Here is an 18,705-nt window from a genome sequence, read left to right as displayed (position 1 = left end):
TATTCGCGCCTTACATCATTTTATTATAGTTGTGTTAAGATTGTAAAGTGTACTAAGTCCACTCAGCATTTTAAATATTTTTAGATAAACTTGGTGTAATTTTATAATATATTGCTCATTTTAAATGTATTCTTTCTAGGAGTCACTTGATGAAGTTACTATTAAAGATACTCTGGAAGGTGATAACATGTACACTTGTTCTCAATGTGGGAAGAAAGTACGGGCAGAGAAAAGGTTTGCTTCTGTTGTAAATACATTTGGATGTTTTCACTGGCTTGTTGGTCAGGGATAGCCTTTGTTTTTTGCATTTAGCAATGAGCATGTTAGAAGCTGCAAGACATTCAAATACATGACCACAAATACTGTAACGTAGTTGGATGGTTGAAAAAATGTGAAAACTTTATCAATGTATTATGGAATGATTTCAAAAGTACTATGTGTAAGCTGTTTTGTACTCACCACCACTACAGTCACAGTATTAGAATTTGGTGTTTGTGTAATTTAAAATCAGTGAGAAATCAATTGGTTTTGTATTTAACGCAAATGATATACCCCTATAAATAACATTGTACTACTGAATTCAGTTTCATTATACCCTTGTAATATCCAAGCATATAACATCTTCATTGTGTTTTTCTTTTAATTTTGTCTTTCACAGGGCTTGTTTTAAGAAATTACCACGAATCTTGAGTTTCAATACCATGCGATATACTTTCAATATGGTTACAATGATGAAAGAGAAGGTCAACACTCATTTTTCTTTTCCCCTCCGTCTTGACATGACTCCATATACTGAAGATTATCTTATGAGAAAGAATGACCGAATTGATGGTAATGCACAATTTTATGTAGTTTATTATAGATCTTTACACTAGATAAAAAAATAAATGTTTGGTTTTATGGTAAAATCAATAGTTCTTCACTTTTGCATATTATTTATTTAAATAATTTTAGTATTATTTGAATAGTAACTTCCATGGTGGATACATTTAGTTCTCTTTATAATACTGTACATGCTGAAAACAACTCTGAGATATAGTGTCCCAGGCTCATCACAGTAGGTTTATGGGGACACACTCTTGTGCTCCTGAAACAATCAATAATAATGTCTTTAAAGGAGAAGGAATTTGTGTGGTTTACATTTGTGGAGAGTTCTTTCTCTATCCCCCACCAGTAAATTTATTTCAGTTTGTTGATTTTAAGAAACATGATATCCTTGATGGAAAGTACTTCTTGTAACTTAAGGAATCATGAGCTTTGATACCTCTCCCTTCTCTGTGCTGTGATGGAATAGATTATAATAGTTTCTTGCTATAGAACCAATTTCCATTTATTTGATCCTCCATTTCCATTGATTTGATTCTCCTCCATTTTCTTAAGATCCCACTAGTAACAAATTTCAATACTGCAAATGCTGAGTAATTGAAGTAAAAATGGGAAAGGCTGACAATAGTCAGTTGATCAGTTTCTGTGGACTGAGGACAAGGAACAGCTGATGTTTTAGCATGATGACTTTGGATCAGAATACTTCTCCTAAAAGATCATCAACCTAAAACATGGGCAAGCTTTTCTTTTCATAAATGTTGACGGATTTCGATACTTCCAGTTTTGTTTGTCTTTTTATTTGAGGACTTTTGGATAATTTAACCACAGAGGTTTTCTAATTTGGCATTACCGACCAATAAATATGTGGTGATCTGAGCATTTCTGACACCTCCTTCCCTTTTCTTGATCTCTCTGTGCCATCTCTGGAGACAGTCTATCTATTGATATCTTTTATAAACCCACTGATTCTCACAGCTGACTGGAGAATACCTCTACCCACCCTGCCACTTTTTTTTTTTTTCTTTTTCCTTTTTTTTTTAATACAATGTTAAAGTATAATAAAATTCCAAAAGATAACAATACCAAAAAGAAAATACTACAAACAATGTAATTTAAGCATAAGAAACCAAGATAACATAATAGTATACTAAATTTTATATATATCAATGGAAAAAAAAAGAAAAAAAAAAACCCCAAAAAAAAAACCCACCCAACTAACTAAAAGCAAAGCAAAGCAATGGGCTAACTTGAAACCAAACAGAGTTAAACTTAAAATCACGTCCTCAATCCCGACCTCCATTAAAACAGTGAAGAAAAAACAAGAAGGGTAAATATTACATTAAATGAAAATATCGAATAAAAGGTCCCCAAATCTGTTCAAATTTAAATGAAGAATCATAAAGGTTACTTCTAATTTTCTCCAGATTCAAACATAAAATCGTCTGAGAAAACCAAAAAAAGGTAGTTGGAGCATTAAGCTCTTTCCAATGTTGTAAAATACATCTTTTCGCCATTAAAGTAAGAAATGCAATCATTCTACGGGCTGAAGGGGAAAGATTACTAGAAATTTTAGGTAGTCCAAAGATAGCAGTAATAGGGTGAGGAGAGATATCTATATTTAATACCTTAGAAATAATATTGAAAATATCTCTCCAAAAAGTTTCCAAAGTAGGGCAAGACCAAAACATATGAGTTAAAGAGGCTATCTGCCCCGAACATCTATCACAGAAAGGATTAATATGCGAATAAAAACGCGCTAACTTATCTTTGGACATATGTGCTCTATGAACCACTTTAAATTGAATTAGGGAATGTTTAGCACAAATAGAGGAAGTATTAACTAATTGTAAAATCTGCCCCCAATCATCCACAGAAATGGTAAGCCCCAATTCCTGTTCCCAATCTACCCTAATCTTATCAAATGGAGCTTTCCTAAGTTTCATAATAATATTATATTATAAATCATAGCCGAGCCACTTTTAAAATGCATTCCCATAAGACCATAATATATAGGAGCAGAATTAGGCCATCTGGCTGATCGAGTCTGCTCCATCATTTCATCATGACTGATCCAATTTTCCTCTCAGCCCCAGTCTCCTGCTTTCTTCCCATATCCCTTCATGTCCTGACCAATTAAGAATCTATCAACCTCTGCCTTAAATATGCATAAAGACTTGGCTTGTGGCAAAGAATTCCACAGATTCAGCCACTTTCTGGCTAAAGAAATTCCTCATTTCTGTTCTAAAAGGACACCCCCCCCCCCATTCTGAGGTTGTGTCCTCTGGTCTTGGACTCTCCCACCATTGGAAACATCCTCTCCACATCCACTCTATCAAGGCCCTTCACCTTTCGATAGGTTTCAATGAGATCACCTCTCATTCTTCTGGAGAATACAGGCCCAGAGCTATCAAATGCTGTTCGTATGACAAGCAATTCGATCCTGGAATCATTTTCATGATCCCCCTTTGAACTCTCTCCAGTTTCAGCACATCCTTTCTCAGATAAGGGGCCCAGATCTGCTCACAATGCTTTTATATTCGACTCCTCTTGAAATGAATGCTAACATTCCATTTGCCCTCCTTACCACCGACCTAATCTACAAATTAACCTTTCAAGAATAACTCCCAAGTCCCTTTATGCCTCAGTTTTTTGCATTTTCTCTCCATTTAGAAAATAGTTAACCCTTTCATTTCTTCTACCAAAGTGCATGACCATACACGTCTCCATACTGGATATTCTATCTGCCATTTCTTTGCCCATTCTCCTAACCTTTTATAGTCTTTCTGTAGCCTCTCTATTTCCTCAAAACTACCTGCCCCTCCACCTATCTTCATTTCATCTGCAAACTTTGCAACAAAACCATCAATTCCATTATCCAAATCATTGACATATAACGTAAAAAGAATCAGTCTCAACACAGATCCCTGTGGAACACCACTAGTCACCGGCTGCCAACCAGAAAAGGTTCCCTTTATTCTTTGTCTCCTGCCAGTCAGCCGCTGCTTTATCCATGCTAGAATGTTTCCTGCAATACCATGGGCTTGTAGCTTGTTAGGCAATCTCATGTGTGGCACCTACTGTCAGAGGCCTTCTGAAAATCCAAGTTAACAACATCAACCAATCCTGCTTGTTATTTCTTCAAAGAATTCCAGCAGATTTTTTCAGGCAAGATTTTTATGTGAGGAAATCATGCTGACTATGGCCTATTTTATCATGTGCCTTCAAGTATCCTCATCCTTAATAATCCACTCTTAAAATCTTTTCAACCACTGAGGTTAGACTAACTGGCCTGTACTTTCCTTTCTTCTGCCTTTCTCTATTCTTGAAGAGTGGAGTGACATTTGCAATTTTCCAGTCTACCGAAACCATTCCTGAATCTATTGATTCTTGAAAGTTCATTACTCATGCCTCCACAAACTATACAGCTGCCTCCTTCAGAACCCTGGGGTGTACACCATCTGGTCCAGGTGACTTGTCTACCTTGGGACCTTTCAGTTTCCAAAGAACCTTTTCTCTAGTTAAGGTAACTTCACACATTTCATGACCCCTGATACCTGGAATTTCCACCATACTGCTAGTATCTTCCACAGTGAAGACTGACGCAAAATGCTTTGTTAGTTCGTCCACCATTTCATTGTCCCCCATTACTGCCTTTCCAGCTTCATTTTCCTGTGGTCCAATATCCACACTTGCTTCTCTTTTACACTTTATGTATCTGAAGAAACGTTTGGTATCGTCTTTAATATTATTGGCTAGCTTACTTACTCTATGCCCTCTGTTTGGTTTTTATGTTGGCTTTGACATCTCTTGTTAGCCATGGTTGTGTCATGATTCCTTTTGAATACTTCTTCCTCTTTGGGATGTATATATCCTGTGCCTTCTGAATTGCTTCCCAAAATTCTGTTCTGCTTTATTGCTGCTCTGTCATTTTCTCCCTTTTCTCAGTTCCTACTTCTCCCACGCATCTGCTATCAAGACGAGGCTTTTCATTCCAGAACTAATGAGACGCCCTCCTTCAAAGAATGGGGCTTCCCTTCCTCCTCCGTCAATGCTGCCTTCACCCACATCTCTTCCATTTCGTGCATGTCTGCCCTCATCCCATCCTCTTGTCGCCACTCCAGGGATAGGATTCTTCTTGTCCTCATCTACCACCCCATTGGCCTCCACGTCCAGCACATAATTCTTCATAACTTCTGCCATCTCCAGTGAAATCCCACCACTAAGCACATCTTTCCTTCCCTCCACTTTCCGATTTCCACAGGGTTTGCTCCCTATGCGACTCCCTTGTCTACTCATCCGTCTCCACTGATCTCCCTCCTGTAGAAGTGGAACAAATGCCACACCTTTCCTTCAGTAGCATTCAGGGCTCCAAATAACCCTTCCAGATGGGGCGACACTTCACCTGTGAGTCTGTCAGGGTCACCTACTATATGCAGTGCTCCCAATGTGGCCTCCTGCAGATCAGTAAGACCCTATGTAGGTTGGGATACCACTTTGCCGAGCACCTATGCTCTGTCTCCAGAAAAAGTGGGATCTCCCTGTAGCCACCCATTTCAATTCTACTTCCCATTCTGACATGTTTGTCTGTGGCCACCTCTGCTGCTGCGATGAGGCCACACTCAGATTGGAGGAGCTTCGTATTGTACAGTATTCCATCTGGGTAGCCTCCAATCTGATGGCATGAACATCGATTTCTCGAACTTCCAGTAATTGCCCCCTCCTTCCCCATTCCTGTTTCCATCTCCCATCTTATCTCCTTACCTATCCATCACTTCCCTTTGGTGCTCCTCCTCCTTCCTCCCTTTCTTCCATGGTGGTCTATACTCTCTATGAGATTCCCCCTTTTTCCAGCCCTTTATCTCTTTCACCAATCAATTTCCCAGCTCTTAAATTCATTCCCTCACCTCTCCTGATTTCACTTATCACTTTCCACCTTGTACTTCTTCCTGTCCTCACCCTACCTTTCTTACTCTGACTTTTCCCCTTCATTTCCAGTCCTGAAGAAAAGTCTTGGTGTGAAACATCAGCTATTCACTCTTTTCCATCGATGCTGCTTGGCTTGCTGAGATCGTCTGGAATTTTGTGTGTGTAGTTGAGCATAACAGTGATAGTTTTTAATATCCTTTTAGGTTTGAAAGAGGATGGTACAGTTAAACAAAGTGAAAGCTTTGAGTATGATTTGATAGGAGTGACTGTGCACACAGGAACAGCAGATGGAGGACATTACTACAGTTTTATCAGAGAGATTGTGAATCTTCATGCTTACAAAAACAATAAATGGTAAGATGATCTATGTAGATGCAAGTTTAAAGTCAATTTTACAAACCATTTCAATACAGCAAACTACTGAATTGTAATTATGTCATTTATTTTATAAACACTTGGATAAAGAAAATCACCAAAAATATTTGAATAGGTTTGTGCAAAAGTGTGTCTGTCTAACTAGAAACCAGAATGGTAAAAGGCAATTAAAATTTGTCTCAGTTGTGGTCACTTAATTTTCTTTTTAAAGGTATCTCTTTAATGATGCTGAGGTAAAGCCATTTGATTCTGCCCAACTTGCCTCTGAGTGTTTCGGTGGAGAAATGACAGTAAGTTGCAACTTTAAAAAAAAATATATATATATATCTTTAAAATATTTAGAAATAAAATGTGCAGCTTTGCAGTCTTTATGACTTTGTTCATTTGGTGTTCATTTTTTTGTCTTGTTTCATTCTTCCACTTAGGCAATTGGAAGTTAGTGTCCTTATGTGTTTTGTTGCAAGTAAATTCTTCTCTGAAAACATCAGTTTAATTACCATTAAATGGGTGGTAACATAATATGCTCTGCACATAGGAAACATTTATACAGCACTTTGCATACTTTACGTATAATTTATTTGTAACACTACTTTCAATGTATTTTCATGAGAAAGAGTGCTCATGCGTTTCTTATTTCTCTGTATTATCTCCTTTTTATATTCTCTCCTTTTTACGTAAATAGTTCTAGCAAAGTCTAGTTTTTCAAAAAAAATTATTTGGACTTTGCCTCATCATACTATTTTTAACTGGAAGTAATGATAGCTAATTACTCCTGGAGTTGTATAAGAAAACTCAAGACCATCCGAGCCAAACACGTCTATTTAAGCTACTTTCACCTTTCAGACTGAGCTGTAGGCCTATGGGTTGTGACATTCCAGATGCTTATCATAAGCCTTGTGGGTATAAAAAACCTTCCAAGCAGTGAGATTCAAGTCCCCATCGAGGTGTTAAAAATCTTTCTTCTTTTCCCCTCCAAACCTATCAGCTACATTAAATCTATGTATCCTTTCTATTAGCCTTTCTCAGAGAAATAGGTCTTCATGTTTATTTCATGTTTATTCTGTTTAAACTTTGCATCATTTTACATACCGTGATTCTAAATGTTCCTTTAAAAATTAATCCTTCCATTAATCTCCTCAAAGACCATTCCTGCTGAACCACTCACTTTCTCAACTCAGGTTCTCCAGTCTGACAACATTCTTGTAAATTTCCTTTAGTTATTTTTTTGCACTCTCATATCTTCCTTGGAATATAGTGATCAGAGCCACTCAGGATCTTGTTGAGGCCTAATTATTTGCCATTTGCATTCATTTCTTCACTAAAGTGACCCAAATTGGATGACTTTTAAAAATAGTAAAATTAAATTTTCAAGATTCATAAAATTAGTGCATGGCATAGAATGTTCCTAATCCCCTTTCAATTGTTACATTTCAGCCAGCATGGTGGCACTAGTAACCCAGGTTCAATCCTGACCTTTGTTGCTATCTGTAGAGTCGGCAAGGTTTTCTGTAACCACATAGTTTCTCTCAAGGGCTTCAGTTTCCTCCTACAACCCAAAGATACATTAGGTCAACTGACCTTTGTAAATTGCTCCAAGTGTGTAGGTGAGTGGTAGAATGTGGGGGGGTCAAGGATGGAGTTGATGAGAATGTGGGGAGAATAGGTTAAAGTGTAGAGGGAGTGAGGCTGCTCTGTGAGCTAGCATAGACTCAACAGGCCAAAATGGAAATATTCTGATGATTGTAATCTGTCTTATTCTCATAGAAATAAGGAATCAACACATTGAAGAGAGGATGGTGGAAACTTCTATAACACAGAGTGTAATATGTTGTTTTGCTGTTAGATTACTACTTTGAGATTACTATGCATTTTGTTCATAGAGCAAATATTAACAATTTGGGGGTAGGCAAGATGTTTTGCAGTTATCTTAATCTCGAATTCTGCAAAAGTTTACTGTTTTTGTTTAATTTAGACCAAAACCTATGATTCTGTCACAGACAAGTTCATGGATTTTTCCTTTGAAAAGGTAAATAAATCTTATTGGGAATAACCAATAATATATTACATATATTTACATTTTAATTGCATTTTGTGAGCAACCAGCAATTATCTTTGGCCTGTCTATCTTTTGTAATAGTTTCCTTAAAATAACTTTCCTGTTGCAGTGATGAGCATATTGTTTAATAAGCTAACACATGAGATTAGAAGGGAAGGCCAAAAAAAATGTCGGAATAAGTATTAACAATGGTAAATTAAAAAAAGTAGCACCAATATTTGTTCACCCTACACATAGATTTAATTTGAATTTGAAAATGTTTTACTTATAACCCATGAAAATGGTCTGTGCTAATCAGATTTAAGATGACTCTGATGACTCTGCCATAGTTGGATGCATCAGCAAGGGAGATGGGGCTGAGTACAGGGCTACGGTAGGAAACTTTGTCACATGGTGTGAGCAGAATTATCTGCAGCTTGATGTGAAAAAGACTAAGGAGCTGGTGGTAGACCTGAGGAGAGCTAAGGCACCGGTGACCCCTGTTTCCATCCAGGGGGTCAGTGTAGACATGGTGGAGGATTACAAATACCTGGGGATACGAATTCACAATAAACTGGACTAGTCAAGGAACACTGAGGCTGCCTACAAGAAGGGTCAGAACCGTCTCTATTTCCTGAGGAGACTGAGGTCCTTTAACATCTGTCGGGCGATGCTGAGGATGTTCTACGAGTCTGTGGTGGCCAGTGCGATCATGTTTGCTGTTGTGTGCTGGGGCAGCAGGCTGAGGGTAGTAGACACCAACAGAATCAACAAACTCATTCATAAGGCCAGTGATGTCGTGGGGATGGAACTGGGCTCTCTGACAGTGGTGTCTGAAAAGAGGTTGCTGTCCAAGTTGCATGCCATTTTGGGCAATGTCTCCCATCCACTTCATAATGTACTGGTTGGGCACAGGAGTACATTCAGCCAGAGACTCATTCCACCAAGATGCAGCATAGAGCGTCATAGCAAGTCGTTCCTGCCTGTGGCCATCAAACTTTCCAATTCCTCCCTTGGAGGGTCAGACACCCTGAGCCAATAAGCTGGTCCTGGACTTATTTCCTGGCATAATTTACATATTACTATTTAATTATTTATGGTGCAACTGTAACGAAAACCATTTTCCCCCAGGATCAATAAAGTATGACTATGACTAAGTTAATTGTTCCAGTAAACTTTTTATTTTCTTCCCACTTATTATTGGTAAAAGATATTCTACCTGGTTGTAAAAATAAATGCAGTATTAGGGTTAGCTGTATGGAAAAGAGTTGGGTCACATGGAGGTAATAGAAATGAAATTGGAACTGGGGAGGAAAACAAATATGGAATATATGAATGAAGGTAGGTTAAAACTAAGGATTAGAAGTTATTTATTTGAGGAAATGTTGAATAAGCCTCGAACACTTTTGTTGCTTTTACAAAATATGTTCAGAAAGTAGTTTGCAGCTTGTAATTTTACTGAAGGGAAGGAGGGTAATATTAGTCTGGATTTTATGGTTGCAATGATACTGAAATCATGTTTATTGGGGTCAATTTACTGTGATACTAATGATAAAACAAGATTTGCATAACTTTGAAATCTTGACGTTGATACTGATTCAGACCTCTTCACTAAATTGCAGCTTTCTCTAATGAATTACGGGCCTTCAGTAGAATTGAAATAGATGTGTGTAATTTGCAAATTATCTTTGTAAAATGCCATGAAAATGTTAAATATACTTGGAGTTTTTAATGCTCATTGATTTGCAGATTTAATATTTATTTTAAAATAACAGGTTTGAAGTATGTGGATTGATGTTCCCAAGTTTTTTCAAAATGGAAAAAATTATCTTCTAAATTTTCATTTGGTAGTTCATCACCTGCCATCTATTGACAACTGTCGTGACACTGTAGATCAGTAATCCAGAGGTCTGGGCTAACAATCCAGAAAGCAGAATTAAAATTCTGTTCTTTTTAAATTCAGTTGATAATCCAGAATTTTATTAAAATCGTTTGAGTGTTACATGGATAGTAAATGGCACTGAGAAAGGGGAAGTCCACACTGAGACACTGGATATTGTGCTGTTCAGCAAAATTCAAGCAGTTTCAGCAGATGTAAAATGTTTTTGTTCCAGTCGTGTGGACAAGTACTGATTTACAGCTTCCATTTTATCAAAGAGTAGTATATCTTTGGCTTGTAATTACTAAACCTTGTAAAGGTTTTTACTTGTCTTATCTCTCTCTCCTATCCAGGTGTTAACTGTACTCAGTTAAGGGTAGTGAGATTTTTTTATTTCTGTAAAATGTTGCAAGGAAAACTGATACCAGTAACTTGTGGAGGAAATACTGTATACTCTCTTGGATAATAGTTATTTTACTTATTGGTTACCTTTCACTACTGGCCTTTTAAGTCGTATGATGTGATAGGGGAGAATAACTACCCTGTTCCTCCAGCATTTTGTATGTGTTACCAACATGAAAGCTTTATTGGAATTCTGGACCATTGAGTGAAATTGCCTTTAGCAGCTCCCCTATCTTTGTCTCAATTATTTATGGTCCCCTCACCTACATGTTGTTCCCAACCCCCTACGTTTTAATCACCCCTCCACTCCTACTTCTTTGTTGCTCATTTAAACTCTATTCTGCTCTCTCTCTTGCTTTTCTGTCATTTATCTCACCCATATCCCTCTTTATGAAATTGCTTGTCTCATGTCGATCTGTGTTCATCCTTATGGATGGTAAAATGCTAGAGGCACCTTTAGTTTCTCTCATCGTATATCTCATTTTAATTTTGTTTCAAAGTTCAACATTTAAAAACATAAGTCAGATTGACTTGCAGGATGGAAAAAAATAAGGCACAGATTGTGCTGTGTTTTTCTGGCAGTCCCATCTGGAAGTGCTGTTGTTTCTCAGTATAGCAGTGGATAGGTTTTGGGTCTTCTGCACAGATCCTGAAGTTTTGAACTTGCTGGCTGTACTCCATTGATGATTTCCTGTTCATCATGTTCAGCAGAGGAGGAGGGGAGCCTGTTCTTGTGTCAGGTTACATAATTACCCTTTCATCACAGACAAGAGAAAATCTACAAATGCTGGAAATCCAAGCAACACACACAAACTGATGGAGGAACTCAGCAGGCCAGGCAGAATCTATGGAAAAAAGTACAGTTGACATTTTGGGCCGAGACCCTTTGGCAGGTCTGGAGAAAAAAAGATGAGGTGTAGATTTAAAAGGTGGGTGGGGGGGAGACAGGAGAGGGAAACACAAGGTGATAGGTGAAAGCTGAAGGGGGAGAGACTAAAGTAAAGAGCTGGGAAGTTGATTGGAGAAAGATGCAGAGCTGGAGAATGGAGAGTCTAATAGGAATGGACAGAAGGCTGTGGAAGAAAGAAGGGGGAGGAGCACCAGAGGGAGGTGATGGGCAGGCAAGGAGATAAAGTAAGAGAAGGAAAAGGGGATGGGGAATGGTGAAGGTGGGGGGGGCATTACTGGAAGTTTGAGAAATCAATGTTTATGCCATCAGGTCGGAGGCTACCCAGATAGAATAAAAGGTGTTGTTCCTCCAACCTGAGTGTGGCCTCATCATGACAGTGGAGGCTGCGGATAGACATGTGGGAATGGGAAGTGGAATTAAAATGGGTGGTCTCTGGGAGATCCTGCTTCTGCTGACAGACAGAGTGTAGGTGCTCGGCAGAGCAGTCTCCCAATCAATGTTGGTCTCAACAATATACAGGAGGCCACACCGGGAGCATTGGACACAGTATATGGCCCCAATAGACTCACAGGTGAGGTGTTGCCTCACTTGGAAAGACTTTTTAGGGCCCTGAATGGTAGTGAGGGAGGAGGTCTAGGCACTTGTTCCGCTTGCAGGATAAGTGCCAGGAGGGAGATCATTAAGAAGTAACAAATAGACAGGGGAGTCGCATAAGGAGTGATCCCAGCGGAAAGCAGAAAGAGTGGGGGAGAGGAAGATGTGCTTGGTGATGGGATCCCGTTGGAGATGACAGACGTTCTGGAGAATTATGTGCTGGATGCGGAGGCTGGTTGGGTGGTAGGTGAGGATAAGAAGAATCCTATCCCTGGTAAGGTGGTGGAAGGATAGGGGTAAGAGCAGACGCGCATGAAATGAGAGAGATGCAGTTGGTGGTGGAGGACGGGAAGCCCCTTCCTTTGATTTTTTTTGTGATTTTAGTGGCATGGGCAAGAAGAAAAAAGTACAGGGGTCTCCCCAAAATGCAAATGATCTGATTTATGGAAATCCAATTTTATACAAATTCTCCAAAACAAGCTTTCAAGCTAATAATAAAATTGTTTCTTCATATTTATTAATGATTGGATATAGCATATAGTTCATTAGTTTAATTATGGGTAGTGTTTGGGTGATTACTCAATGAAATGAATTAATTTTAGCAAGAGTTGTAGAGCAATATGGTATGGGTAACCATAGAAAATGGACACATCTCACAGAGAAATTGACTTGTGGACCATTCTCAGAAAAGGGAGCTTAACTCAGGAGCTGCCTGCTTAAAGTATTGAAATTTTTCATTTTTGAAAAAATATCCAATTCTTAATTTTTAAAAGAAATTTCTGGAAGTTGGACTTCGGAAACCTTGGGTAATATTTTATCCTGAATTACTTGGTAGAAATGAGGCATTGTAATCTCGTGAAGTTTTTCAGAGGTTTTGTGGATCCTACTGACCTCAACTGATTATGTTGCTTGTGACTCTGCTGACACTTGGCTCAGGAGTCTTGTTGGCTTCCAACATTCTGAATCTAAATTTAGAGGAATTTAAGTCAAGGATAGTGGTTAAAGGCTGGCCAAACTCGTGTGTGCACCTGTCTCTATCTCTATCTCTATAACTCCCCCCCTCCCCCCTCTCCCCCCTCTCCCCCTCTCCCCCTCCCCCCTCTCCCCCCTCTCCCCCCCCCCCCACCCCCCCTCTCCCCCCTCTCCCCCCTCTCCCCCCTCCCCCTCTCCCCCTCTCCCCCTCCCCCTCCCCCTCTCCCCCCTCTCCCTCCCCCTTGCCTTCTCCCTCCCTCGCCGTCTCCCTCTCTCCGTCTCCCTATATCTCTATCTCGTTCCTTCCCAAAACCATTCAAGTACACTTCTTGACCATATACATGCATACTATTGTTCACATACTCTGGATCCATAATGTTTCTATTCTCAACATAGAAAAGTAAGGGACTTGTAAATGGCATGTCCTTTATTTGCTCCATAGAAGTAGTTAGTGAGGAACAAGATGGAGTATGAAGAACTGTCAGAAAACGTTTTTGATTATTTTCAGTTTTTTCATGAAATGTTTATATGCAATCACAAGTATGTTTGACACCATTTCCTGGTAGAATAGTTGGTTCATTTCAACATTTTCCTTGAAGTGTGCTCTCCATGTACCGTGTACAATATATCACCATTTAATCCTTCAGTTCGAGAAGAAATATGAGGGTTTTAGGTGCTGAAATATTATCTTGGTTTTAGACACACAGTGCATACATGTTGTTCTATAAACGTGTGGAGACAGAGGAAGAAAATGGGAAGGAATGCAGCTTTGATGTTTCACCAGAACTTTTGGAGGTAATGTGATTTTTTTTTCTTTCTTATTGATTCAGCAAGTTAGAAAAATTTAATGATTTTCAAGGAAAATTAGTAAAATTAGTTTATTATTGTCACATGTACAAGCTACAGTGAAAGACTTGTCTGGTATACAGTTCATACAGATCAGTTTGTTGCAACAGTGTATTAAGGTAGTACAAGGGAACACAGTAACAGAGTGCAGAATAAAGTGTTACAGAGATATGGAAAAAGTGCAGTGCAGGTAGATAATAAGGTGCAGGGTGATAACACAGTAGGTTGTGAAGCCAAGCGTACATCTTATTGTGCTATGGAATTCTTAAATAGTCCAATAAACAAAGGGATAGAAGCTCCCCTTGAGTCAGGTCGCATTTGCTTACAGACTTCTGTATCTTCTGCCTGATTGGGGTTTGGAGGGAAGAAGAGAGATTATCTGAGGTGCATAGGATCTTTGATTATGCTGGCTGCTTTGCCAAGGCAGCAAGAAGTGGAGGGAAGGTTGGTTTCTGTCCCCAACTCTCTGCAGTTTCTTGTGGTCACAGGCAGAGCCAAGTCCGTGCATCCAGAAAGGGTGCTCTTTATCATGCTTTGATAAATAATTGATGAGGGTCAAAGGGACATGGTAAACTTTCTTCAGCCTTCTGAGACATTGGAAATATTAAAGCATCTGATAAATAACTATAGTTCATCATTCTTAGTTTGTTTAGAGGGAAGTGGGATGAAATACAGAAAGATAGGAAATTCCAGCACAGGAGCAGGCCCCTTGGCCCACTAATGTATGCTGACTGTGGTGACAAATTAAAGTAATCCCATTTGCCTGCCTGTTCATCTGCCACAATCATTGTTATAATACCTGGTGGCATGTTGCAGGCACATACCACTTTCTGTGGAAGAAAAACAGCTGGCCTTGTAAGGGGCATAGATCACAAAAATTACCTGAGTGGAAATAAAGAAGTCAGGGGAGGGCAGGGTCAGAGGGTCATGTCAGTATGAGAAGAGGTGGAAATATTTCCTTTTGAGTCCATGAAGCAGAACCAATATAATCACGAATGTATGGGAAAAAGCAATGAAAGAAGTAGTTTAAAGAAGGACTGAAAGAAAAGCTTTGTCACCTATCCCCAAGAAGAAGGACATAGCTTGGACCCTTACAGGTTCCCATAGCTATGCCACTTATTTAAAATAAGTCAATATCGTTAAAGGAGGAGTTGTTCAATGTGAGAACGAGTTCAGATAGGCAAGCGTGTAATAGTAGTGGGTGGGGTGGCAGCGAGCTGCTTGGGTCTTGTGCAGAGAAGATTCAAAGGACTATTCTGGTGTGACATAGAGATATAGAAGGATTTGATGTACAATTAGTCTTCCTTTTTCTTTGGGACCATGAAGCTGAATGTCAGCAGTTCATAATGAATAGATCTAGAAAAGATGAGAGCTCAGAGAGGGGCCAGGTAGATAAGACAAGCTTAACAGAAGAGGGTGTTGCACAGTCTAGCATAACCAAAGAAGGAAAATTGAAAAATGTTAACAACTTAACATTCTTTTAGGTTCAGAATCCTTTGAGGTGGAAATATAGGGGTTGAAGCTGAGCCCTCTACTGAAGTAACTTGACTGGAATCAAAGAGGCGAAGAATGGAACAGAAATTGCTTTCCAATTGCATCTTAGTATCATTAAATGACATTGTATATATCCAATACAATAAATATTCCACATTTAAGAAAAATGGAAAGAAACCTTGAAAACTCTCAACTTTAATGCATTATAAAACTTTGAGTATCAATCTTAAAAATCATTTTCAATATTTTTGAATATAGTGGATCTGGCATGACAACATGCAGTTTCTACAGGACAAGAATATCTTTGAACATACTTACTTTGGGTAAGTGTTCTGCAACATTATGTTACATCTAGACTATTGAAGAATGATATTGGCAGGATAATGCAATTGGTTTTCAAAAAAAAAAATCTGCAATTTCAGATTTATGTGGCAGTTGTGCAGTAGCATCCCAAGCACGTTACCTGACCCAAAGGCAGTATCGCTGATGACTGCAAAGGTGAGTCTTTCTTTTGTTGTGGGTGTTCACAGATAAAACTTGAAAACATTCTGCATATTTTTAACAAAACCCTTTATGTCAACACATATATCTCATTGTGAAATTTTTTCTCTCTGATTGTAGCTTAGTACCTCTTTTGTCCTGGAAACTTTTATCCATTCCAAAGAAAAGGTGAGCGCACATTATTAATTATCATATTCAATATAGACAAACACAATAACACATAAACAAGGTGCAGGTATTTACTGAAATTAATTTGTTTTTATACAATACTTAAGGAACAGTATATTCCTTTATAAAATTTAACAAAAAGCTTTATCTCCAATGACTTGTTGAGAGCCAAGGTCTTCTTTCACTTTCCTCATACATCACCATCATAGTATATGGCAAAGCAACTATCTGTCATAGGCATTGAGGTATATGTTGGTTCATGATGTGGTTGAGAATGGCTGCTGAAACGTTAGAGTCCTGAAATATATTTTGTTCCTTATACTCATGGGATCACTGCATTGAGAATCACATCTAACAGAAGATTAGTAACATTATAATCTACTGTTTATAGTAGAAATTTACAGATAATTGGTGGTTGCCTTAACACCAAAATCAAGTACATATTTCTGTGTTGTCAAAGTTGAATTAGTTGTCATATGCACAAGGGCATGTATGCACAGGCACAATGAAAAACCTATTTGCAGCAGCATCACATGAACATAGCATCAGATAAGTAGTTTTCATAAGCAAAACAGAAATTAAAGATAAATTATATGCACAATTTTTATTAGGAATTAGATGAGACCAAAATGCATTTCCGTGCAAAGTGATCAGAGGGATTGTGGTGTTGCTATACTGTAATGCAGAGGTCCCCAACCTTTTTTGCACCGCAGACTGGTTTAATATTGACAATATTCTTGCGGACCAGCCGACCAGGGTGGGGGTGTTCAAGAAGGGTTAAGCTCACCTCAACATGTCCTTTACTGTTAGCGTTGCCAACTTTCTTACTCCCAAATAAGGGACAAAAGTAGTTAAATCCCAGAACATTTGCGTTTACCCCAGGAAGACTACTATGACCATGAAGCCTTGCACAGGCTCCTGTGTGCACATGCGTGACGTGTGCATACGTGCTGATTTTTTTTCCCACAAATAGGATTTGGCAATCTTCCTGACTATACTGTACATACATTATTTCTACTTTATATAGGCTGTGTATTTATCATATCATTCCTGCTTTTACTATACGTTAGTGTTATTTAGATTTTATGTGTTATTTGGTAGGGTTATTTTTTGGGTCTGGGAATGCTCAAAAATTTTTCCCATATAAATTAATGGTAATTGCTTCTGCGCTTTACGCCATTTCGGCATGAAAGGTTTCATAGGCATGTTCTACCTTAGCGGGGGAAATACGGGACAATGGTGGTCCCGTATGGAACAAACCAATTTAGCCCAATATACAGGATGTCCCGGCAAATACGGGACAGTTGGCAACCCTATGTTCAAGTTGAACAGTGCGTGACAGGGAATGAGGAAAGGTGCAACTGACTCATATCGTTTCCTCGCAGTCCGGTAGCACGTGCTTTGCGGCTCGGTACTGGTCTGCAGCCCGGTGGCTGGGGACCGCTGCTGTACTGATTCGGGTTCTGCCAGTTTATTCAGTACCAAATGGTGAAGGGAAGTAGCTGTTCTTGAACCTGGTGGTGAAGGACTTTTGTTCTATTGTCCAGTATTTGAACCCCTACCCTTAAAATGGTTGTTCAGGCTTCAACTAAACAAAGTAGAATATTTAGATTAACTGAGTAGCCCTTTTGCTATTTAGAAAATCTGAAAATGTTGGTTCATAAATACAAATTTTACATTTTTAAAATTTTATAGCCCACTATGTTGCAATGGATCGAACTTTTGACAAAGCAGTTTAACAACAGCCAAGCAGCTTGTGAGGTGAGAAACATATCAAATTATTCAGCAACTTTTTTCTGTTTGGTTTTGAACGGCTTAAAGTATGGGTTTTATGATTCAGTATAATTGAGGGATCCAATGTTATTGAAGGCCCATTACATTTTCTTTGTTTGATCTATTCCAGAAACCTCTGAATTAACTTTTAATCAAACAATTATGAGATGTAGAAACGAGACAATTTACAGAATTCTTTGAAACATTGACACATCAAGTTTCTTTTTGTGGACTATAACTCCGTTTTAATTTGCTCAGTATAATTGTTTCTAACTATCCACTTTTTTTTACTTGAAACACTTTATATATACTTGCTTTTTGTAGGAAGATCTTTGTGTTTCTGTTCAGAAAACATCCAGATCACATCCAGATTGTACCAAGGCAACTTCTGTAGCATGCATGCCATTCGATACTAAATAATTGAAATACCTTTGTATCTCCACTGTATCTGCACATAAAGTGATATGGATTACTAGTGCAAAAAAAAATTGTTTAAGTTGCCACAGTTTAACTTTGACAGTGCTTAATGACTGCCTTAAAATAGCATCATAGAGTCAGAGAGAAGTACAGCACAGAAACAGGCCCTTCTGCCCAAACTGTCTATGCCGAGCCATTTAAACTGCCTACTCCCATCAAACTGCACTGGAACCATTGCCCTCCACACCTCTACCATCCATGTATCTATCCAAGCTTCTCTTAAACATTGAAATTGAGCTTGCATGCACCACCTGGGTTGCCAGCTCATTCCATACACTCATGGCCCTCTGAGTGAAAAAGATTCCCATGATGTTCCCCTTAAATTTTTCACCTTTCACCCTTAACCCATGACCAACAGTTGTAGTCCTACCCAACCTCAGTGGAAAAAGCCTGCTTGCAATTACCCTATCTATACCCCTCATAATTTTGTATACTTCTCTCAAATCTACTCTCAATTTTCTGTGTTCCAAGGAATAAAATTCTAACCCAGTGTTTCCCAACCTTTTTTAGCCCAACATCGCCCTAAAG

General features: G+C 38.7%; 1 protein-coding gene across 10 annotated transcripts in view; it reads left to right on the top strand.

The window, feature by feature from the left end:
- Positions 1–18,705, top strand: part of usp34 (ubiquitin specific peptidase 34) — a 292,582-nt gene that overhangs the window by 192,666 nt on the left and 81,211 nt on the right. For all 10 annotated transcript variants that reach the window (XM_063055969.1, XM_063055963.1, XM_063055961.1 and 7 more), the window contains 10 exons: positions 140–234; positions 659–831; positions 5,955–6,105; positions 6,338–6,416; positions 8,099–8,152; positions 13,618–13,713; positions 15,517–15,581; positions 15,681–15,756; positions 15,880–15,927; positions 17,623–17,688. In XM_063055969.1, coding sequence (XP_062912039.1) covers positions 140–234; positions 659–831; positions 5,955–6,105; positions 6,338–6,416; positions 8,099–8,152; positions 13,618–13,713; positions 15,517–15,581; positions 15,681–15,756; positions 15,880–15,927; positions 17,623–17,688 — 903 coding nt within the window. The remainder of the gene's footprint in view (positions 1–139; positions 235–658; positions 832–5,954; positions 6,106–6,337; positions 6,417–8,098; positions 8,153–13,617; positions 13,714–15,516; positions 15,582–15,680; positions 15,757–15,879; positions 15,928–17,622; positions 17,689–18,705) is intronic.

Source organism: Mobula hypostoma, chromosome 8 (genome assembly GCF_963921235.1).
Source record: "Mobula hypostoma chromosome 8, sMobHyp1.1, whole genome shotgun sequence".
Taxonomy (NCBI): domain Eukaryota; kingdom Metazoa; phylum Chordata; class Chondrichthyes; order Myliobatiformes; family Myliobatidae; genus Mobula; species Mobula hypostoma.
The sequence above is the reverse complement of the archived record's forward strand: the minus strand, read 5'-3'. Positions and strand labels throughout refer to the sequence as shown.